Below are 22,966 nucleotides of genomic sequence, written 5' to 3' on the forward strand. Positions count from 1 at the left end.
AGGGTGGTATCTGACCATTTTGTGGTTTTAAGTTTTTTAATGCAATATTTTCAATCATGTGCCATGATGCATTTTAGCTGTGGTCATTAATTTTGTGACCTGCTCGTCTTTCTTTTATCGTATTTCTTGTTTAATCAATTTGGTAATAGCTTACTCCATTTTTATCCATTTGATATACAATATGCATGTGGACCATTGGTGATAGACCTAGGTAACTAAGTCTGCCTGGAATGCTCATACCCCTATTATGTCTAAATATGGCCACTTATTTGTTCAAACAGTCAAAGAAAGTAATTGGAATTTTGTGTTTGATGCACTGTATTTCTGAACTTGGTAAGACGAAAATATTTCATATTGCTTTTCCTTCATTGCTCTACATTATTCTTGGCCGGAAGGGGAAGGTCATAGTTTGTATTTAAGGGCATGAAGAAGTTTTTCTGTTTGTAATTCGGAGTAAGAAATTGAACTGGTCCGGGTGGGAGTTATGAACTATAACATTTGAATAAAAATTACTGATATGTTCATTTTTTGGGTCAGGGTTCGAGCACTTCTGGCTGTTCACACTCTTGTTTGATTTGGAAATTTATCTTGTTCCGTCATGCTGTGGTGTTTGAGTAGTTCCTTTATCAAATTCGAATATGTATTATCATATAATTTGAATTATTTTATTTTATTTTGTCTGGTACAACCCCTATAAACCTTGATAGGTCTAAGTAACAAAATTTTGTTTTTGGTACTGTTCTATCAATTCCTTTCCATTTATATATGTTGCAAAATCCAATTCAGTTTTAAGTAAAAATTTCTCATTATTCTTCCGTTCATATGTAATTCATACACTTCATCACAAATATGAAATTGGGTAAAAATTCATGTGATTTAGTAAACAGAATGGTAACTCCAGCAGTACGAGATCGTTTATCTAATTCGATGACAAATGTACTAATAATGAGATTTTAGATAAATGGTAACTTCAAAATCCATTTTGTTCTGGACTTACAGATGGAGCTATTGTGATACTCCCTTTCCTTCAATGTTTTATCTTTGTAGAAAGTGATATTAATGGAGCAATCAACAAAAATTCAGTTGCTGGTTAGTTGAAGAAACCTTTATCTCCCATTTTTGACTTATCACCATTTGTTATATTTACAAGTATGTTCGTTAATGGATGTTTGAGCTATACATTTTCTTATATCCCAAGCTTCCTTAATTTTTTCTAAGATCTTTTTTCAGGTTCATCTTATCAATTAAATACCAGTCGATGGAAAGAAAACAACTCATGCAGACTTCCTATTGTAACTGATGCATATAATTTGTCTAGTGATGGTAGCTTGTTTTCTACCTCGTTACCTATCCTTCAACATGAAAAATGTGAGCCCAAGAAGCAAGCTACTGACTGCATATTCTTGCGATTTTCCCTTCTATTAAAAGTTTTATGGAAGAGCTTCTTTTGATTTGCAGTTAATTTTAGCGAGCTGGGACAAATTGTTAGATCAACTGATGGTGGTCTCCATAACCTAAATAAACTTTGTCTGGAAGAAGTTAGGGATCCATTAGAAGATGTTGAATCGAGTAAACTTGGAATCTTTCTTCCTGGTGATGAAGACAGGCTTTATGCTGGCCCAGAGGATGATTTTGATCTCAATGGGTTGCCAACTCGAGTCGAGGACTTGGATGATGATTTGTTTGGAAGTGGAGGGGGAATCGAAATAGAATCTGATAATCAAGAGAATCTTGCAAATGGTGTGTCGAGGTTAAGTTCTTCTACTAGTGGTATCAGTGGAAACACCAATGCTCATAATGGTTTCACAAATGCCGTCAGAACCTTTTCTGGTGAGCACCCATCTGGAGAGCATCCTTCAAGGACTTTGTTTGTTAGGAACATCAACAGCCATGTTGATGATTCTGAACTTAAGTTCCTCTTCGAGGTATTATTATTTAGATTCCGAAGTCTTTGGAAGTTGCAATGTTCTATCTCTAATTCTCAGTTGCCACTCCTTGTTTATTTTGGATTAGTGATTACGATTTTGGATATTATACCTGAGTTTTGGACAATATAAAAGATCTTGTATCAGTTGACTTAGTTGGTTTCAACCGTGAAAGATAAAATTGCATATTTTATGAGTGTTTTTAACTATACATAGATTGGTGGCGTTTTTTTCAAAGCTGGACTTGATCTCCAACATCTTTTTTCTGAACCTAGAGTTATTGGGAAATGACATTTTGTGTCTCGTCAATTTATTGATTAATTAAATAGTTTTTCAAAGTGATATCAATTTACTCGTGTGATGGCAATTGACATTTTCTTAGTTTTTTTTTTTAGTTTATTAGTCTTTCAAGACTCAAAAGTTCGAAAATCATTTGAAATTTCCTTATTACTCTGCTCTGCATTCCATGTGCATGTTATTCTCATTTCTGGTTCAGGGTGCATTTCAACTTTATTTTTTATTTAATATAATTGTTTACTTTTAGGATTTTAAATTCGATCGAAACTGATTTATCATTAATGTTTTGTTGTCCTCCTCCTAATAGCAATATGGAGCTATCAGAAAATTATATACCGCATGTAAGCAAAGGGGGTTTGTTATGATATCTTATTATGATATCAGGGATGCCTGTAAAGCAATGAGCTCATTACAAAACAGGCTACTAAGAGGAAGAAATCTTGATATTCATTTCTCGATTCCAAAGGTTTGAACAAATATACTTTTTTTCCTTGTTAGGACTTAATTTTCGAGCTGTTGACACTATACCGAGTACTGACAACCTTTTTTTGCTACATGCAGAATAACCCCTCAGAGAAAGACTTAAATCAAGGAACTCTTGTAGTGTTCAATTTGGATGCATCCGTATCCAAGGACAAACTTCTCAAAATATTTGGAGCTTATGGGGAAGTTAAAGAGGTAGAATAATGGATCAAGTTAATTTGTTATTTTTACTTTCAATAAAAAAATTTTGTTTGTCAGAGATTCGATGTCATTGATATTGTTTGCTTAAAAATGTAGATAAGAGAGACCCCTCACAAACAAAACCACAAGTTCATTGAGTTTCATGATGTTAGAGCTGCCGAGGCTGCTCTCAAGGCTTTAAATCGGTGTGAAATAGCAGGGAAGCGTATAAAGCTTGAACGTAGCCGACCCGGTGGAGCTCGACAGAGGTAACTTCTCATTTTCTGCTACCTTGGACTTAGGATCATGAACAGGCCTAACCGAGCTAGGGTCGAGCTCGAACTTTAATGTATTAGGCTTGAGTAAATAATAGTTTTTCTTAATTTTTAAGTATTTCTATGATTAACTTACCCTTAGTTTCGTAATAATTAGTTTTTGTTATAAATTATATAATCTATAAATTAATGTTAAAATAATCAAAGATTACTTTCTTGAGTATACTCCAAACTCGAACTTTAATTCTATGCTTGAGAAAATCAAGCTTGTCAAGCTCAAGCTCGAGATACTTGAACATTTCTTGGGTTGAGCTTGGGCTGAAAATCTCTTAGATCGAGCTTGAGCTTGAGTATTGAATTTTTCTTGGTTGAGTTGGAGTTGGGTGTTACTGGAGCTCAACTTGGCACAATTGCACCAGCCCTGTAAATTGTCATGTTTTTTTTCCACTCATTGTAAGCATTTAATTAATTGACAATCCTCCGCATACTCCATAATGATTGAAATTTCATTTTTTTCCTTCTCCTTGCATACAGTTTTATTCAGCGACTGAGCCGAGTGCAGGATCAGGAAGAAGGCCGAGCTTCTCGGCATCAAGTTGGTTCACCCATACTCATACCTCCCCCAGGCATGTTATGTTGTACATTTTTTACAATCGCTTTAAAATGCAAGCCATTTCCCGAGTTATGGACAAGCTTAAAGTTTCCACCGAGTTCTTTGCAGGTGCTTGGCCATACTTTGGCAGTCCAGTTGAGCATAATCCATTACATAGTTGTGATCAATCATCAAACTTCAGAAGCCTGAGCCCCGTGGGAAGCAATCAATCATCTGGTTCACCCTCTCTACTTCTATCTCGGGTTTCAAATCCCGTGAAGATTGCACCTATCGGTAAGGATACTGGAAGAATAGGTCATCTGGATCAGGATCATTCTTCTTATCCCAGTACAAAGTTCAGCCTAAGTCCTGGACCAACCTCACCATTTAGTGATTCCCTGCCGTCTAGTGATGGAACACTTTCAGGTTCTGAGTTTCTTTGGGGAAGTCCCATTATTCAATCAGAGCTTATTAATTCTTCAGCCTGGTCACCATCCTCGAAGGGACATCCACTTCCATCGAGTGGTCATGGAACTAGTTTTCTTTATAATAGTCAGCACGGCGCATTTCCTGGCTCACATCTTCATGTGGGCTCTGCTCCATCTGGTTATAAATTAGAAAGGCACTTCGGTTTTCCCCCCGAGTCTCCAGGAACATCTTACCTCAACCAGGGAGTTTTTGGAGCCACTGATTGTAGATGTAACAACAGGTGTCTTGTACGGAATATAACTGGCCCAGTGAACCTAGGAGGTACTTTTACCGGTAATTTCACCCAAAGTGGTTCTCCTAGTTCAAGAATGCCGTGGACATCTAGAAATGGCTCGGCATGTTTCGGAGACAGTTCTTTTGGATGCAAGGGAGCTACCAGCAATGATGAAATAATCAACTGTGTTCAAATTGGAAGGATAGTGAGTGACGTCCAGCTGGATATTAGGAAACAATATCAATTAGACTTGGAGAAGATTGTCAAAGGGGAAGATAACAGGACTACTTTGATGATTAAAAACATCCCAAACAAGTAAGAGTCAGGAAAACATTCTCTTTGTGAATTGTGATGTTATACCTCAACATACATGCTGTTCCATCCAACTGTAGGTACACTTCGAAGATGTTAATTTCTGCCATTGATGAGACAGAGGAGGTTATCTATGATTTTATCTATTTGCCAATAGATTTTAAGGTAACTTTTGGTTCAAATTTTTTTCTCTATGTTCACTCGGTGAATCCATCGCAGCTATGTCATACACTGAGTTTTTGGTCCAGAACAAGTGTAATGTTGGGTACGCTTTCATCAACATGGTATCTCCTTCGCATATCATCACCTTTTATAAGGTGCGTGCTTCGTTTTCTTGTTTCTTCTTTGGGACTGAAAGGAACAGTTTTCCTTCATTTTGTGTTGCATGATTATATATGATATACTTTGTCCGGATGTATCACTATTATTTCCAGCCAGTCACATAACTATAATTATGTTTTATCCCCATAAAATTCCAATCTTTTGGGTAACAAATTATTTGTGAGACGTAACTCTTTGCAGGCATTTAACGGAAAGAAATGGGAGAAATTTAATAGTGAGAAGGTCGCTTCCTTGGCATATGCAAGAATACAGGGACTGGCAGCTCTCATCTCGAACTTCCAGAATTCAACTTTAATGAACGAAGACAGGCTATGCCGACCAATTATTTTCAAATCAGAATGCCAAGGGACTGGTGATGTGGTATGCATTATATTCTCTATTTAGCACTAATTTCCTCACTCAGCATGGATTAGGTCGTCTCTGAGCATATAAGATAAGTTAATTGGTGAACACCACTTTAGTTTATTAGATAATGGGCAAATTGAAGAGAGTGATTACATAATCACTTTTAGAAAAATATCTTATCCAACTGAGCTATTTTCTTCTTCGTGAGGTACACTAGTTAAAACCAATTTGACTTTTTGAAAGAGAAACTGAAGGAGAAGCTATTAACTCCACAAATTTCGTCTTCTCGTATTTAAACTCAAGGGCCTTTAACAAATCCCCAACCAAACATCATTCTTTTTTCCGAAAACCTTCTTTGTCTAAACATACTTAAATGTAATACAGAATGATGCAAAAGATCTGAGATTTTTGTTCATCCATCCTAAATCAAAATTCTAGTTCCATCCCTTCTTCAAGCATCCATTTTTACTTGGACTCTGTTTTAATCTGTGCTAAATGTTAGTGTTCTTCATAGTGTAAGGGCTTTTGTTTCTCACACTTGCTTGGGTTAAATTAGTTTTTGTCTCACTTCCTATTTGGTTTGCACATGCTTCAGTTTCTTTCGTTTGCCGAGTTAGTGGTATTTTTCCACAATGCTATATCCGCGGTTATTTTTTGGCTGCGCAGGAACATTTTCCACCTGGAAATCTGAATATTCTCGTACGTCGGCCAGATGGATCTTACACAGGAGATTTTCTTGACAGCCCGAAGGGCGATCCAGACTCTCAGTAAGAAAGTTTCTGCAAAAACGTTGGCAATATTTCTGTTCTACATGTTGTTGTTCATTGTCAAATTGGAGTATCAACATTTTATCTATATACAACAGCAGAAAGGGATCACTAATACGTTTATCAGGTTGAAGCGTTGCTACGCCCCTGCTCATCTTTCTACATGCTTTCTGTTCTTCCAGTTTCTTCTTTTCTTGTTTATATTTGGACACATTCTGTCATTGTAAATGGTAGTGGTTTATAGATGTCAAAAGGGTCTGAAATTATGTATATATATATACATTATATATGGGATAGTGTGTTGTTCCAGAATTGTATAGTTGGGGGGCCAAAAACAAACTTTGCACGATTCTTCACATTAATGCACATATTTATCAGTCTTTGGTTTGTAGATCTGCTGCCTTGTTTATGTACTTCGTGGTAAGTAACAGAGTGAACAGTTGACTTCACCAATTTTAAGAAATTACAAAATCAAGCGAATTGAGTCGAGTAATTGATATTCCGAGACTGAACTAATTGAATTTTTAAAGTCGCTGAAACAAAATGTTTAAAACAATTAAAATAGGCGAATTTTGCAAAAGGTTGGTGAATCCAGTTGTAACTTGTCTGTTTAATGGCTACTTTTAGACTTTGTATTTTTTTTAGGAAACAAGAGAAATTGAGTCTGTACACCTGAAATTCTTGAATAACAACCAAACTATCTAATAAATTGGATTGCATCTCTGAATTAAATGAATCTGCTTGATCATTTTTATTTGCCTGAAGTATCGCTCACCTCTAGATAAAGACAAGGGCCACTCTTGCATGATTCAAAAATATGGGAATTGTACGTTTACTGCGTAATAATGAGGTCGTTGTTAAATGATATCAAGCAAGTACCACTGGATAGATGGTTAATTGTCAGAACCGCCTCAAAATAAGAGTGCCCCATTGTGCAGGGTAGACAAAGTGTGCCTCTCCCTTTTCTGTAATTTAGGCAAATCCTCAGATTTGGAGAGCATCGGCTATGGATCCCGCGAGACTCAAGACTTCGAAAGGTGGCTTATTAGAGATGGCATTCACAGTGTTCATGCAAGAATCCGTGATCCAGAAATGGGTGAACGCCTTCTCCAAGTCTGCTAAGAATGTAGTAGTCAGCCACAAGATAATTGGAAGAGAGTCGCTGAAACTAAAAAACACACACGATACCTTCACTCTTGTGAACAAAGCGATCCCAAGACTTCTTTGGAAACACGGCATGAGTTACGTAGGCACTCACCTTTGCTGCACCGTGAGAAGCCAACACTTTCTGACAGTCAAAAAACAATAGCAATATAACAAAAAGAAATAACATTTTTGAGTCATCACAAATACATTGCCTACGGAATTTAACGTTGAAGGAGTGATTACCAACAACCATATGGTTGAAGCGATATTACCACTACCTTGATGAGGAGATGTGGTGGGTTTCAGTCTCGAGTTTCAAACCCACTTATGATTCTCTTCCCGAAACAAGAAAAAAATAATTAGAACAATATTGAAACTCGTGAGTCTTTTTTTTTCCTGAGGAGAAACTCGTTAAGTCTTTTGAACAACTAGTCTATAGTAAATATATTTATACATCAATTTTGCTCCAGCCAAGTTTTTATATAAGCTATTCAGCTTGGCTCAAGTTCAAGAACTAAATGATGAGCTGGTAATGTTGAGCTCATTTTATCATAGTCGAACATGGGACATCAGACATCATAATCCTTTTCTTGCTTGCTAGAACTATAGCAATATCAAATCACAATTGACTAACTTTGAGCAATATTATGCAAAAAAAATTAACGGTAAACAAATTTCAAAGGCAGCTAAGCTGAGGTTAATACGTTGGAAAATCATACTCTAGCCAAAATTAAGAGAGAGTCAAGAAAGAACACCTGACACTCAATTAGGGTCCCACCAGATTGCACCAAGTCATCAACAATGACAACATGGCATCCAGACGGATTACCCTCTTTTATCCTAACTATTCTTTTGTCCCCTTCACGAACCTTGTTGCAAATAACCTGTGCCAAAAATAAGACATAAGCTCCAAAAAATATGATATATAATGAAAAACTACAGTGTGGCATTTTTAATTATTATAACCAACCATAGGAAACTGATCCAACAGCTTGTGGAATCGTTTCCAAGCTCCATCATCTGGAAACGCAACAACTATCTGGTAAAAGAAGGTTAAGTTGGAAATAAGTATAATACAGTTAAAAGATGAACTAAATGGTTTCTTGACACTCTAAGACGCCATTATTAACTAACTTAGGAAATAAGGAACCCGCCTTCTCAGTTTCAGGAAGCCGGTGAAGCCGCTGCTTCAAGAGTGGGATCCCAGTCTCAAACAAGGGCAAAATAGTGTCGCTAAAATAAAATCTTTCCTGTGGAAATGAAAAGATGAAAGAAAACTACGTTTTTCAGTATCAAGTTAAGAGAAGGAACCATTTCTGAATCAAATTATTTCAAGAAACAGAGTACATAGTTCTGAAATGGTCAGAAATAAACAGAAGTATGTGATAAACTATAAGTGACAAGAATACCACTATGATCGAAAATAACCTGCAAAGCATGTATATCATAGATAACTAAACTGGTGGGACCACCCCTTGAGATAGGAATGTTTGATAGCATTCTAGCCAAGGTAAATGCTGTGGCAACATCTCCTTCCTCTTCAATTCTTTCAAAGGAACCAGTTGGAAAGAAAGGTAGCACCACAGTAAACGACGCAGCAAACAACATAGGAAGTGCATAGATCACCGAAAGCTGTTCAAAAATTACTGCAGTTGAACTGAAAGATGCTAAAAAGGCAACATGCTGGCCTCGAATGTCATGTGCATTCTTTATGAAAAGATTTGGAAATCCATCATCGAAGCTCCTGTTACACAGTCAAATTCAAGGTAAACTAAACCAGATAAAGCCTTACGCTGTACTAAACATAATTTACAATAGTCAAACGTCACAAGCATTTATGTACAGATATTTTGGGATTAACATAATCTATTAGATAACTATTATTGACACAATTGTCATGAGTAAAATGAAATAAAGGTAGGTGCTGGAATATATGAAAAAACTGACAATCATCGCATAGTTCGTGTGCCAAAAACCATTTACGACCAATTTTCAAGACAAAACTAATTCCCCTCAAAACCCAAAATAGATTTCTTGTCCAAATCTTTTGCTACTAAAATGATTCACCGAAAAGGGATTAGTGACACTATCGTTATGAGCAATAGGAGATCAGGCAGATGCCAGAAGTTATATTAACGCCACCACGGTGATCAACATCAGCAACTTTCCTAGGCTATCTCATGCCGTCAATTAAAAACTAGGACTCGCGATAAACGAAGTTACTCCAAGGAAAATTGTAGCCTGTGGGCTTGAGCAATCTTTATTACAGGAGCATTTTTGCAAAAATCAGAGCTTCCAATAAAATCTTCTCCGTTACTTTTTAACAAAATTTCCAGTGGACTCGGCACAAGTAAACGAGCATAGAAGACTATAAATAACAAGAGCCATCTCCTCATAAGTCATAACCATAATGCAAAAAAATCCGTACCCCAAAAGTTTTCACTAAAGGAAATGTGACCCATTTCAGAATAAACAAAGGATTTTCTTTTTCAAAATCAAAAGAGTTAAAAACTTCAAAAACTAAACAAATATTGTTGTATCCGAGGAGCACTGAGCCTAAAAAAAAGAGAGAACATAACAAACACACCCACAAAAAAAAGAGACAGCTATTGAAACTGAAACTCCACGTCCCCTGCATCACCAAAGAAAATCTCTTAGTGTACCTCCAGTTAATGGATTGAAGCCGAATGAGGTCCGATTGAGTAGCTACGTTACGCGCCAATTCCTCAGCCTCCTCACAGTAGAAGAGGAACACTTGCTTCTTCTTTGGTCTCTCCATCTCTTCGATCTTCTTCCTCGCGAGGTGCCTGAAAGTCACTTCCGCCGGCACAGGGGAGGGGAGAGTGAGATGTCTGCGACTGCGAAGAAGGCCAAATTTGGAGAATAGTTTTAAAAATGGTTTGAGAGATTAAAAAAATATGAGATGATCAATTTATCTATATTTATAAGAATAAATAATATTTTTATTATAAAAAATTAATATTTTTTTTGTATTTGAGATTCGTTTCACAAAATTTTTTATTTTTCAATCGGACACAAATGTATCAGATTATCAAATCAACTAATAATTGTTTTATACTTACAACATTCTTCTAATTGTGCCAATTAATCAGAGTACTTTACATACGCATTCCCTTTTTGATTTCAAAAATTTCAAGTTTTGGGGATCAGTTTGTCCTATCAATCAAGCTTATGAAAATATTATCTGTTGTGTCAATTTAGAATTTTCACAAATAATCAACAAAATTTGGTCCTATTTTCATTCCCAATTCATATTTTAATTTCAAATTTGAAGGAACATATGCATCAGTTCTAAAAAATTTGGGCTGTCATATCGGAAATTTCATCATACCATAAGTTTTGGAAGGTATGAAGAACCCTGAGTATACCCGATTGAGTGAAAAGTTACCAAAACAAGATCTCTACAAACTTAAAGAGATATAGTCAAGCTATGGAATTTGTTGCTGTTGTTAAGGAACAATTCTAAACCATTTTTAGCCCTATAAGGGTATGCTAATGTCAATAAAGGCAAAAACTTGTGTGAGACAGTCTCACGGGTCATATTTGTGAGACGGATCTATTATTTGGATTATCCATGAAAAAGTATTACTTTTTATGCTAAGAGTATTACTTTTTATTGTGAATATGGGTAGGGTTGACCCGTCTCACAAATTAAGATCCGTGAGACGGTCTCACATGAGACTCACTCGTCAATAAATGAGCCTACTTACTTCATCTATCAAACAACTATTATAGAATCAAGCGTTTGTCATTTTATCAAAATTTATAACTGATAATAACGGTACTACTCAAATATTTTAAGTCGTACACCATCCCAAGCACCATATTTCAATTGTTCTACCCAGTTGGGACAATTATTGCATCTTAACAATCTTTCTCTCCAATAATTGCACTTCTTGCAATCAATAAGGATCGAACTCGTGACATCGCTTCTGATATCAAATTATAGAATATAGCGTTTGTCGGTTTATCAAAAGTTATAACTGATGGTAACAGTGCAATTCAAATATTTAAACTATGTACAACACTCAACAGTTCAAGCACAACTTTTCGATTGATCTAACCAGAAAGAATAATTATTCAACTCAACAACCATGTACCACCGTCCTGGATAGAGCTAGGAATTCAAATTATGGTATCTGGTCCCTCGGTCACCTATGCGAAATCAACGCACAGATGAGAAGTAATAAAATGCATCGCGATGGTAATCGATCGAACCATGACGCTTGAGTTACTATAAGGTTTAAAATATTTGAGTAACATCGTTATTGTTAGTTATAGTTTTTGGTAAAGCGGCGAACGTTCGATCATACATCTTTATAGTATCATGCATCAATATATAAATCTCGTGCGTTTCATTTTATTTTTCGATTATTATCGTTTCTTATAGTTAAAATGGGCTTGAATTCTAACAAATTTTATAATAGTGACATACATACATTTATTTACTTAAATTGGATCGATGATATCGGGAACGTTGGGTTTGGTGGTTGTTAGGTATGTGAAGGCAGGCCAAATCATTTAAGTCGTGGGATGACATTCTTATGTATAATATGAATAAAATAAAATTATAAGTCATCGATCATTTTAAATAAATTTAGAAATAATTAAAATAATGGGTACATATTAGGTGAGCAAAAAGAACTTCACCATCCACAAAAAAACTAGTTATTTCAAGGGTAAATTGCTCATAAATCTCAAACACAAACTCAACTTTTCTCAAACTCTCTACACGTCAAAAATTTTCTTTAAACTCCCTAATACCTTAAAATCGATAAAAATACCCTTATTCCTAATTTAAAGTTTAATTGATCATCACGCTTTCCAAATAGTATCGGAGCGAAAGGTTAATTTATTTCAAACACAAATTTTATTATTACTAGTAACTAATTGTATGAGAAAGAGAATTTTGAAAAAATTATGAATCCGAATTTCGGTTCGAGAAAAATAATTTATAAGAAATATTTCAATATTTTGAAATATAGACAAGTGCCTATTAATACATGACGTAACATAAAATATTAAATTTCTCTAAAAGTGTAGTTGTAAGAAATAGCCGTGTCAGAATTTTAAATCTACACGAGTTAGAATTTTCTGCGCTTTATCTTTTTGTGAGTTGAGTTAGACAAATTTAGCTAAACTTAACGTATATAAAATAAAAATCAGGGCACATAATCCACAACCAAAGTAAGCTAACATGTGGTTCCGATCATGCTTCTAAGTAAAAAAACAAAAACCCATTTTTTTAAATTGAGAAAAAAATTGAATTTTCACGCCCATGATAAAAAAAAAAATTTAAAAAAAAATACAAACTTAACCTCGAGCATTACCAGTAAAAGAAAAAAATAAACAAAGTAACATTTATATATTTATTTATTTGACAATAAGAACATTTAGGATGTGAAGTAAAACAACAAAAACAAAAATTTGTGTTAGGTGGTTTTACAGGTCGTATTTGTGAGACAAATATCTTATTTGGATCATCCATAAAAAAATATTACTTTTTATGCTAAGAACATTACTTTTTATTGTAAATTATCGGTAGGGTTGACCCGTCTCACAGATTATGATCCGTGAGACGGTCTCGCATGAGACCCACTCAACAGCAAATGCATTATCATTCTAAAAAGACAAAAACATCGTCACTTTTTCACACGATTTCCTGAAGTTTCATAATTGTTTAATAATTTTACAACTCACAGCTTGTATTATTTCTATTTAAGTTGACAGTTCAAACGGATCAGAATTTGTTTGATGAAACTTCAATTTCCACTCAGTGAATTTTCATAAAACAATTTCATTTTATTTTAGCTTGAAGTATTTAATTTGATTATGGTAATGAAATTGGGTATTCAATTTTACAGTATTTTTTTTAGTACAATTATGGGTATTCAATTTTTACAGTTTCATAAAAAAAATCACTTCGAGAGTACAATATTTATGAAAGCTTTGTGCCCAATCTGATAACCATCTTCCAAAGCACAAGAAAGTGTTGTGTGCTGATAATTAAAGGTTAATCGAGGTTCAGTCTCTAAGTTCAAATACGAGTTATGATTCAGTCATCGTATCAGAAAAACTTAGTTTTAGTTTTCTGATCTGATATGTTTTTCATTTTAACTCTCTGAACTTAAAAATTCAAATATTATATTATATATACAGTTATACACAGGTTAAGTTGATTGATATATGATTCAATTGTATTTTATTTTCAACAATATATATCTTATTGTCCAAAAAAGTTTCGTACCTAAAAATTATAATTATATACCTAATTTAATTCGATTGATACTTAAAATTTGTACATTTGTTCTATAGTCTCAATTATTTGTATCTATATTTTTCAAAAAAAAAATTATTTGTATCTATATTTATTGTTTTAGTTTTTCGTATCTATGGAACATAAATAATATATCAAATTAAAATTTATAGATATCTGAAACTCATAAATTTATGAAACGACATCAACGATTGATACTTATTTTGACTCAAAAAATACCATGAAACTGAAATGATAAAAACACATAAGGTCAGGGAGGTCAAACTAAATTTTCTGATATAAAAATTGAATCTTAACTTATATTTGATATCAGAGACTGAATCGCAAGATACTCATAATTAAAGAGAGGGGAGGGATCAGTGTCGACAGCGGTGAAAGATTAGAAATCCAATTGGAAATTTGTACAAAATAATTTTGTCCAATAATTATTTTTTCAGCTGCTTGCATGCTTTCATTTACTCGTACATTTAATGTACCTTATCATTTGTGTTCTATCTTCAACGACTTTCTTCCATGCCAACAAGTCATGAATCTTGGTTTTATGTGCATCATAAAGAGATTGAACAAAAATTGTATTTTATGAGGTGAAAATTAATGTTGGGATCATTTTTATAAAAGTTGTGAATAAAAATTATTGTCCTTTTTTTTGTTGTTTCTGTCTATTTTTTTATATGACACTGATGTACGTAATGTCGTATCAGTATGTATTCTCATAGAGAAAATGGACTAAGATTGCAAAAAATCTCAAAAAATACATTATGAAACTGATATTCAACAACATATATAAATATAATCGAAAAGAAAACAAACATATATAACAAAAATAGTAATTTTCTCCAATCCCCGAAACCAAAGACAATGTGCATCGGATGTCCCAAGTGCTAACGGTCGGTATAGCAGGCATCAATGTTCTTTTAGTTTATTTTATATATATGTAAAGTTAATTTAATTAATAATGAATTAATTGTTTAATAGAGAATACTTGAGAAATATTTAACAAAGTTGTTAAAATGTATTCGATGAAACCATATTTTTTATTTAAATATGTACGTTTTATATATTTAGTTAATTGGGATACTCTTTCACCTATCTACAAAAGTTATGAGTTGAATCATTTGCGAAAATAGAAATGGGAAAATTTACAATATATATATATTATAGTAAGTCATTTGTGTCTACGGTCTCACATATCTTTACCCGTGAGATAGTTCAATCAAGCTCATATTTACAATAATAAGTAATGATTTTGGCATAAAAAGTTACTTTCTCATGAGTGACCCAAATAGCAGATCCGTCTCATAAAAATTTTTGTGTATATATTCACATATATGTATATATTTGAACAAGGAAATTTACAATATTAATGCACCTGTAATACGTACAACTAACTCACACTTGTTTCAACCGTTTATATTTATGTCAATGGCTTGTAAAATCTCTTTATATAAACATTCCTCAGCAATATTGAGTTATCTTACCTCTTTCTGTAGTTCTTTTTCTTAAAATTATTTATTTATTTTAGGGTTTTCTCTTGGAAGAATGGAGAAGAAAAGAAGCGTGCAGGCGGCATCAGTACTACTGATTCTGAGCGTGATGCTTTCACAAAACTTGGTCCTTTCTGCAGCCAATTATTTTGAGGAGCAGAAGAACTTCTTCAATTTTCCTCCCTCAGGTCACTACATTATTCGAATTTTGTTTTCGAATAACGATATTCCGAATTCACATGTAAAATATTGTTATCTTGTATAGCATGCATGCGAGGATGAACACGGGTTTCTTAGATGATCATGATCAGTTATCATGGATGTGTTAATTTAAGATAAGGGTCACATAATTGACATTAAATTGCAATTAAAATTCCGATCAACATTGAAAGCTAAAATCTTGTTGAAATTTTGTACAGTTTACACGCCTCCGTCGCAAGGTTCAGGATCAGGCAGCTACCCATGCCCGACACCGTCAAAAGGCGGCAGCTACACCCCAACGCCCTCGAAAGGCGGCAGCTACAAATCCCCCACTCCCTCGAAAGGTGGCAGCTACAAATCCCCAACACCCTCGAAAGGCGGCAGCTATGGCAAACCTCCGAGCAAAGGGTATTCGAGTAGCCCTGTTTACCATGCTCCTCCAGTTTCTACTCCAACCCCAGTGCACAAGACTCCACCATCTTCTTTGCAGAATCCCCCTTACAGTTGCATGTGAGTACAAGTTTTTTTGGCAGTGTTAATTTAATGTTTGTCAATGCTTACGGCACACTTACTGATTGACTGCTTTTTATGTATTTAATCATCGTGACTTGCATGCAGATACTGGAAGACTCATCCAGGCTTGATATCCGCTGTGTTTGGCTGGTGGGGCACTGTCGGCTCAGCATTTAACACTCCCACCATCCCTGGATTCTCCCCGAGCACCAGCTTGCTACAAGCTCTTTCAAACACGCGCACAGATGGATATGGAGACCTTTACAGGGAAGGCACGGCGGCGCTGCTCAACTCCATGGCGCACTCGGCTTCTTACCCTTACTCCGCTGCTCAGGTCAAAGACGGTTTCACGGCAGCGCTGAGCTCGAACCACGCTGCGGCGGTGCAGGCTAAGCTGTACAAGATGGCGAATGAGGCTAGAGTCAACTGATAGTGAATGATCAGTACTGAGATTTATTTGTTCATGTTGTTGATTGGTGTCATCGAATATTTTATCCTGTTTGGTTTGTGGGCTTGTTTTCTTTTTGATTAGGGGTCACATTTTTGGCTCAGTGTAACCTTAAAATATCTTATTTTAAATCGAATTAATCTGCTGTTTGAAAGGAGTTTTAATTTTATTTTCGTTATTTATATAATTTAGTTTATATCTATCTTCTGTGAGTACGTGTGTCATATACAAAAGATTATGATAAATTTTTGAAAATTATATGATATACATTTCACAAATCTAATTAAATCATGTAACCGATGTGTTAGAACAATTTTCATAATTATTTAGTTTGTCGATAACGAATAAAATTTACTGCTGCAAAAATTACGGGCATCGCCCTGCCCGGTCAGGTCGCGAGGGTCGATGGGGCAGAGCCATCTCGTGGGATTGCCCCCAAAAGCTCTTCAGAAACCACACAATCATTTGCAAGGGGTAAGACAACTCTTTGGAAACATCTTGTTTCATGAAATGATGCAATATTTGATGAAGAGTTGCGTCTGTTCTGAATCGAATTTTCGTTTCTATATATATGACATCATTAGATCAAGAAAAAATAATTTTGGTTTGTTGGATTATGATTTGATTTAATCACCTAAAAATATAGAATATCTCTATTGTCTCCTGAGAGAAATTTTTCATATCTTGTGACTAAAATGAGAGAGAAACAATATTTATCAAAAGAAAGCGTTGCAAACGTGCTCTGGAGTTCATTCATAACTATTTATGTTCAAGTATTTCTCAAATGTACCAAGGAAAATTTTCCTTTCTGTCTAGGAAATCTTGTCTGTTTGTAGAAATATATTTTATATATTATTATAAAAATAGTTTCATAGCAGTTAATTTTGGTCTTTCTCGATGAATATATTATAAATTCCTGCCAAAATTGCTCAGTTTGGACCACTTGGACAAGAACAATAAATTCGATTAATAAAAATAGCTACTAGATTAAAACTGATATTCGATATTCTTAATGTTAAGAATAAGTTACGCTAAATCAACAGCATTAAGTTAATAAATAGATAATATAATTAAATAACTCTACTAATTTATTAACAATATATATATATATATATATATATATATATATATTTTATTTCACAATTAATGTACGATAAACATCGACATGCATGAATAGAAAAAAAATGAAATATATATCGTCCAAGTTTGAAAAACTGAAAAAAATAATAATAATAAGTTGGTCTAAAAAAGAAAGGGAAAATAAATTTTCTGGTCCATTAATTTTTTCGTTTTTGGGTTTTGGTTCATCGAATTTTCAAAGTTTGGTTTTAATACATTAATTTTCATTTTTTTTTTTTTGCTTTCTTCTCTGTTTTATCGAAGTGTTAACGTGATATCGAAAAATGAGATTCGACCCCTAAAAATGATGACATGATATCGCAAATTGCTTAAATGACATCAAAAAATTCTGATGTGATATCAAAAATTGCTTACTCGTCTTATGTCATGTCAACAATTAGATCAAAATAACAAAAATAAAAAATAACGTACCAAAAAAATTTGTTTTCCTAAAAAGAAATATATGGTCCAAGTTTGAGAAAAACTAAAGGAAAAAAATGAACTAACTTTACAATCTCCTGAAGTCAAATTTCCTCTCTTCCTTGCCATCCCATTTTTCTTGCACATGTTTACTTTTGTTAGAAGAAAGGAAGCCTTCGAATCTAGCAAAAAGTTATGCTTAGCTTCTTCAAACATCAAAAGCCATTCACATAGGCTATAAAAGCCTAGTATACGTGAAAATTTCCATTTCAGTTTCAAACCCTCTGCAAAATTCTTTTAGTACCACGTACAAATTAACAATATTAAAAAAAACTAAAAGTATTTTCCGACACAGAAGAAAAAAAAGCTATTATGGGTATTCCTGGAGCCATAGCAAGGCATTTGGATACACTCGTGGGGTATTTTTCTTACAATGTTTGCCAAATTATTCTTTATGACATCCATTTTATTATTTATTTATTTATTATTTTGGTTTCTGTCCTAATTTATTATCACCGTCGTAGTCGTCGTTTCAATATGTTGCGGTGGAAAGATCGATTGCCTGATTATTTTTATTTTGATTGTCATGCAGACCTGGAGTGATGCTTCTATTTCCCCTGTAAGATAAATAATTTTACTCTCTATAAATTTAAAAAAAAACTAAATAATATGAAATTTTTGATTTTGTTCATATATAATAATTAACAGGTATGCTTCGATGAGAGCAATTGAGAGCCCCTCAATAGTAGATGATCAGCAATGGCTAACATACTGGGTTCTTTACTCCTTCATAACTCTATTCGAGCTTTCTTTCTGGAAAATTCTTCAATGGTACGATAATTCGATTTCTCTGTCGTATAGCCACACTGAATTAAACACTCAAATTTCTGATGGAAATTACCAATGCACGCAGGCTTCCATTCTGGCCATACATGAAGCTTCTGTTGTGTGTATGGCTGGTGTTGCCAATGTTCAATGGAGCAGCATATATATATGAAAACTTTGTGAGGAAATATGTAAATATCAGCAGTTATATGGATCATTCCAACGATCGATATCCGGATCAAGGCCAAAAAAGGGTCCTCCAGATGATGAGTCTTGATGCCAGAAAATCAGTTGAAAGATACATTGACAGACATGGTCCTGAAGCTTTTGATAGAATAGTCAAAGTGGTAAGCGATGACGAGCCGGAGGCCGGTTAACCTAATTTTAATCTTCCTTCAACTTTTTCTACTACAATATTTTTCCCTAGCTATCACACTAGCTTTCCTCCTACATTAATATGTGTTTTTTCGTATAAAATTCGATTTTTCGCTTTTCAACTGTGGACCCTAAACAAGATCATTTCATTCCATTTTTACTAAAACGGTGAAGAATATTTCATTAGTAAAGAAAAAAGGGGGTGGAGGCTTAATCTTGATCACTCCCTCAGGAATAGGATGCAATAGTAGAGCGAATCTGTTAGAGAATACTCCACCACAAGTTGAGAAATTAAAGCACGCTAATTAGCCAATTGTCAATTTCTAGCCCAGAGCTGACCAGTACAACCATGTGTCACACCCTGTGGGCTTTGTCGTACCGTGTTAATTACTCGTTTATATAAAAAATGATTTAATTATGTCAATCTTCTTATCGATCTTGAGCAGGGTTCTTACAAGAAAACCGATGATCAACCTCTATTGTGTTTCTGACTTTAGCTTGAGGCACATATACAAAAAGCATAAGTTGAGGAAAATGTTTGTTTTCTTTGCAGGCTGAGAGAGAAGCAAGGAAACACTGAAGACATGGAAGAAATGTTTATATATGAAGAAAATACTTATACATATGTAGTGATCGATGAAGATGAATCCACGTAGAATTAAATTCAAACATTTGTATATTTCAAGAACATTCAAAGATTCTGATCAATATATATAGTTATCGTACATGTATACGCAGTGACGGAGCCAGAAATATGGCTCTATCCGTACTAAAATTTTAAACTCTAAAATCTTTTAATATTTTAAATTGATCTACCTTATCATATTATTCCAAAATTATACAAAATTTAAATATACATTTAAAAAAAAAAAAATTAGGCTAGCCCGGATAAAAAACCATGTGGCTCCGCCTCTGTGTACACGGAGTTCCGGGGTGAGAACGCAGATGTGTTTAAGAGTAATTAAAATACAAGAACGCCTGATGACAGACATAGTTTTCTATATTTACATTATCTAATAAACGAGGAAAGACTTGATCACTCCATCTCCATTTATTTCTTCCAAATCAATGGATACGCACAAAACATACACGGCCCATCACACGTACATCAAAGGGATGCTAGATCCAACGTCTCAAACAGAAACGGAGACGGAGGCGAGGCATCCGCCCACATCTCAATTTTTTTTAATTTCATTGATCAGAGATCGATTAAATAAATATTACTTTTTATATTAAAAAAAAAGAAGAATTGAGTAATAGTTTGAAAATTATTTATTTAATTTCTCTATAAGTTAAATCAAAAGAATTGACAAAGGATAAATTTGTAACATAGTTCCATTACTATATGAACGAGCTTTTACCGCTTTATCAAAAGTTTTAGTTGATGGTAACAATGCTACTCAAATCTTTTAAACCATATATTAGCACAAACACCACGTTTCAATTGCTTTATCCAGCATGGACAATCATTGCACCCAACAACCGTCCTCCCAATACTTATATTTATTGCAATCATTGGACATCGAACCGGTGACCTTAGATCTGATAACAATTGTAGGACTGAGTACTTGCTACTTCACCAAAAACTATAGCTGTTGGTAACAGTCGAACTCAAATATTTTAAATCGTACATCACATGCAACACGTTTCAGTTGCTCTACCCAATAAGAAAAATGATTGAACATGAGGTGATATTTACACTCCATTTTGTGATATCTACACTCCATTTTATATGTAAAATATGCGTTAAATTTATTCACAAATAGAATGCCGATAAAAAAATTAAATGTAAATATTAACTCCCTCGTTGCACCCAACAATAAGAATTCAAAATGGAGTGTGATTAACAATATTTGGATTGTGGATATCACTGGCCTAAAACCAAGTAAGGAACCAATGGATTGAATTATCGACTCGATTAATTCACTTGCTTAAATTATCAGTAGATCAAACCAAAAGTTTGCTGGCCTAAAATAAAACATGGAACCGATTGATTGAATTATCGACCGAACTAATTCACTTGCCTAAATTATCTGTCGAATAAAACCGAAAATTTGCTACGTTTTACAACTAGCTAGAACTTTGGAAAATTTATCTTACTTTCTCCATGTTAGTATTTTTTTCTTGTGAGAGTATTGATATAGCGTTGCACATGTAACCTATATGTCCTTACTTCAACAACACCACATCAGCGCTAAGTCGTAAAAACTAATAAAATTGTAAGAAAAAATATCGGACAAATGCTAAAATTTGACAATATAAATGATGAAAATTGAAAAGTTTCAAATCTAAAATATCGAAATTTTCCCAAAAACTTATAGATTACTTAAACTTCCCCCTCCCGTGTACTAATAAAAAAAAAGGAGAAATTTGTAATTAATCTTGGTCAACATTTTTTTTACGAAAATGACATCCTCAAAAATTGTAAGGCCCAATAATTATAGAATTGATAAGACAAGATTATGAGATGTTGCATGGACAGAAAATGTTAATTTTGAAAAGTAAAGAACCGCACCCGCAGTGCTAGAAGGACCGCACCCGCGGTCGGTAATTTCTGGAAAATGATATATATATATATATATATATATATATATATATATGAATTGCATTTCAGTATCAGAATAAGGGAGAGAGCCGAGGAAGGGAAGCTCTAAATCCTTACGCCTTTTTATTTCAATCCGTCCGTCTGTTTTTGAATCCGAATATAGTACCGTGTTTCTATTGACGCAGGATACAACTGGACGTAAGTTTTGTTACATTTTGACATGTTTTGAAATTAGACTATTGTCAGAATTGAATAGAATTCATATATGATGTTCTTGTCATGTTAGACATCATAGAATCGAAGTCAGGTTGAGAAACGGACTGATTATGTAATTGTTATGAATTTTGGAATCGATTTGACTGAGAATTCATATCAGATATGTATTGTTATTGAGATTATGACTGGTATCGATATTGATTAGGAATTCTGGTATTATATCTGTGACGTTCGGACTGACGGAGTTATCGAGACTGTATTGTTATGCCGTCGAAACATCAGTTAATTGATATTGATCAGATTCAGTAGTGATTTCGATTATATCGTGATATTGTTGATATGGATTAGATTGTATCTTGATTCGATATTGATCAGAGTATATTTTGATTTGAATATTGATCAGAACAGGTATTGAGTTGAGTTGTATATTGATATTATATCTGTTCGGTATTGTTATTACCAGATTGAGAATGGACCGAGATAGAGTCGGGAATTCTTCTTCTTCTTCTTCCGAGCGAGAAGATAAATATATAAATTAATGTTGAGTTGGGATTGCACAACTCGAGTGAGGTTTGATTCGAGTTTCCTTAAATCACATACTTTATTTTATTGCATGGATATTTGCATTGAGTTGATTGATATACTTGTTCTCTTGAATAGTAGATGACAGGTGTTAGACGAGTAATCTTGTGACAGAAGTGCCTGATAGTGGTGGTATCGCCACGGGCACATTGCACGATGTCTCAAGACAGGATGTTAGCGATGGAGCTACAGTCCATGACGGTTAGATCAGGACACCGGATGTTTGGTTATATCGAGTAAATAGAATTGGAATTCTTCTATTACGGAATTCGATATAGGAACATCATATTGGGTTATATCGTAATTCGATATAGGAACACCATACTTGGTTATATCGTAAATCGATATAGGAACACCATATTTGGTTATATCGAGTAATAGGATCAGAGTTCCTTCTATTACGGAATTCGGTATAGGATCACCACATCTGGAAACCGGGATCCCTAGGCTAGGATTGAGTCTAGTCTAAAACGTAGAGTCACGAGTTTGAGTGACAGTTATATTGATTTGTATTGATGGATGTTGAATGATGTTCCTGATATTGGTACATGCTTAAAATATAATTGATTCTTG

At 34.2% G+C, this 22,966-nt stretch overlaps 4 protein-coding genes across 7 annotated transcripts; 3 read left to right on the forward strand and 1 right to left on the reverse strand.

The window, feature by feature from the left end:
- Window positions 1–257: 257 nt before the first annotated feature.
- LOC140824019 (protein MEI2-like 2) lies at window positions 258–6,612 on the forward strand. The gene is made up of 14 exons (XM_073185624.1): window positions 258–333; window positions 538–606; window positions 1,000–1,089; window positions 1,231–1,368; window positions 1,459–1,925; window positions 2,530–2,688; window positions 2,784–2,900; window positions 3,003–3,154; window positions 3,695–3,786; window positions 3,882–4,770; window positions 4,848–4,932; window positions 5,016–5,084; window positions 5,290–5,469; window positions 6,121–6,612. The coding sequence occupies exons 1-14, from the start codon at window positions 258–260 to the stop codon at window positions 6,223–6,225; spliced, it is 2,688 nt and encodes an 895-aa protein (XP_073041725.1). The 3' UTR covers window positions 6,226–6,612.
- Window positions 6,613–6,948: 336 nt separating this feature from the next.
- LOC140822725 (ribose-phosphate pyrophosphokinase 4-like) lies at window positions 6,949–10,253 on the reverse strand. 2 transcript variants are annotated; one of them, XM_073183580.1, is made up of 7 exons: window positions 10,031–10,253; window positions 8,796–9,111; window positions 8,522–8,617; window positions 8,338–8,406; window positions 8,123–8,251; window positions 7,410–7,509; window positions 6,949–7,336 (listed from the first exon to the last, which is right to left on the reverse strand). In XM_073183580.1, exons 1-7 carry the CDS (start codon window positions 10,144–10,146, stop codon window positions 7,206–7,208), a joined length of 957 nt encoding a protein of 318 aa, XP_073039681.1. In that variant the 5' UTR covers window positions 10,147–10,253; the 3' UTR covers window positions 6,949–7,205. The 2 variants fall into 2 exon arrangements, with proteins under 2 accessions (XP_073039681.1, XP_073039680.1); XM_073183579.1 differs by having other exon boundaries at window positions 8,338–8,402; window positions 8,518–8,617; window positions 10,031–10,248.
- A 4,881-nt stretch (window positions 10,254–15,134) lies between these two features.
- Window positions 15,135–16,480, forward strand: LOC140824519 (protodermal factor 1-like). Of its 2 annotated transcripts, XM_073186097.1 has the most exons (4): window positions 15,135–15,337; window positions 15,569–15,694; window positions 15,728–15,860; window positions 15,969–16,480. In XM_073186097.1, the coding sequence occupies exons 1-4, from the start codon at window positions 15,205–15,207 to the stop codon at window positions 16,291–16,293; spliced, it is 717 nt and encodes a 238-aa protein (XP_073042198.1). In that variant the 5' UTR covers window positions 15,135–15,204; the 3' UTR covers window positions 16,294–16,480. The 2 variants fall into 2 exon arrangements, with proteins under 2 accessions (XP_073042198.1, XP_073042197.1); XM_073186096.1 differs by having other exon boundaries at window positions 15,569–15,860.
- Window positions 16,481–18,136: 1,656 nt separating this feature from the next.
- On the forward strand, window positions 18,137–19,775 carry LOC140824520 (HVA22-like protein f). Of its 2 annotated transcripts, none has more exons than XM_073186098.1 (5): window positions 18,137–18,269; window positions 18,443–18,469; window positions 18,559–18,681; window positions 18,764–19,022; window positions 19,604–19,775. In XM_073186098.1, exons 1-5 carry the CDS (start codon window positions 18,223–18,225, stop codon window positions 19,628–19,630), a joined length of 483 nt encoding a protein of 160 aa, XP_073042199.1. In that variant the 5' UTR covers window positions 18,137–18,222; the 3' UTR covers window positions 19,631–19,775. The 2 variants fall into 2 exon arrangements, with proteins under 2 accessions (XP_073042199.1, XP_073042200.1); XM_073186099.1 differs by having other exon boundaries at window positions 18,189–18,269; window positions 18,404–18,469.
- The last annotated feature ends 3,191 nt before the right edge of the window (window positions 19,776–22,966 follow it).

The sequence above is a fragment of the Primulina eburnea genome, chromosome 2 (assembly GCF_022965805.1).
Source record: "Primulina eburnea isolate SZY01 chromosome 2, ASM2296580v1, whole genome shotgun sequence".
NCBI classification, from domain to species: Eukaryota; Viridiplantae; Streptophyta; class Magnoliopsida; order Lamiales; family Gesneriaceae; genus Primulina; species Primulina eburnea.

Coding starts and splice junctions, on each gene's coding strand:
- LOC140824019 (XM_073185624.1), top strand. CDS start 258: ATGGCCACTTATTTGTTCAAACAGTCAAAGAAAGTAATTGGAATTTTG. Junction 334..537: donor GCACTGTATTTCTGAACTTG/GTAAGACGAAAA, acceptor TTTTTGGGTCAG/GGTTCGAGCACTTCTGGCTG. Junction 5,085..5,289: donor ATATCATCACCTTTTATAAG/GTGCGTGCTTCG, acceptor AACTCTTTGCAG/GCATTTAACGGAAAGAAATG.
- LOC140822725 (XM_073183580.1), bottom strand. CDS start 10,146: ATGGAGAGACCAAAGAAGAAGCAAGTGTTCCTCTTCTACTGTGAGGAG. Junction 8,252..8,337: donor TGTTGGATCAGTTTCCTATG/GTTGGTTATAAT, acceptor TTTTTGGCACAG/GTTATTTGCAACAAGGTTCG. Junction 7,510..8,122: donor GGACCCTAATTGAGTGTCAG/GTGTTCTTTCTT, acceptor TTTGACTGTCAG/AAAGTGTTGGCTTCTCACGG.
- LOC140824519 (XM_073186096.1), top strand. CDS start 15,205: ATGGAGAAGAAAAGAAGCGTGCAGGCGGCATCAGTACTACTGATTCTG. Junction 15,338..15,568: donor CTTCAATTTTCCTCCCTCAG/GTCACTACATTA, acceptor AATTTTGTACAG/TTTACACGCCTCCGTCGCAA. Junction 15,861..15,968: donor AATCCCCCTTACAGTTGCAT/GTGAGTACAAGT, acceptor ACTTGCATGCAG/ATACTGGAAGACTCATCCAG.
- LOC140824520 (XM_073186098.1), top strand. CDS start 18,223: ATGGGTATTCCTGGAGCCATAGCAAGGCATTTGGATACACTCGTGGG. Junction 18,270..18,442: donor CATTTGGATACACTCGTGGG/GTATTTTTCTTA, acceptor ATTGTCATGCAG/ACCTGGAGTGATGCTTCTAT. Junction 19,023..19,603: donor TTGATAGAATAGTCAAAGTG/GTAAGCGATGAC, acceptor TTTTCTTTGCAG/GCTGAGAGAGAAGCAAGGAA.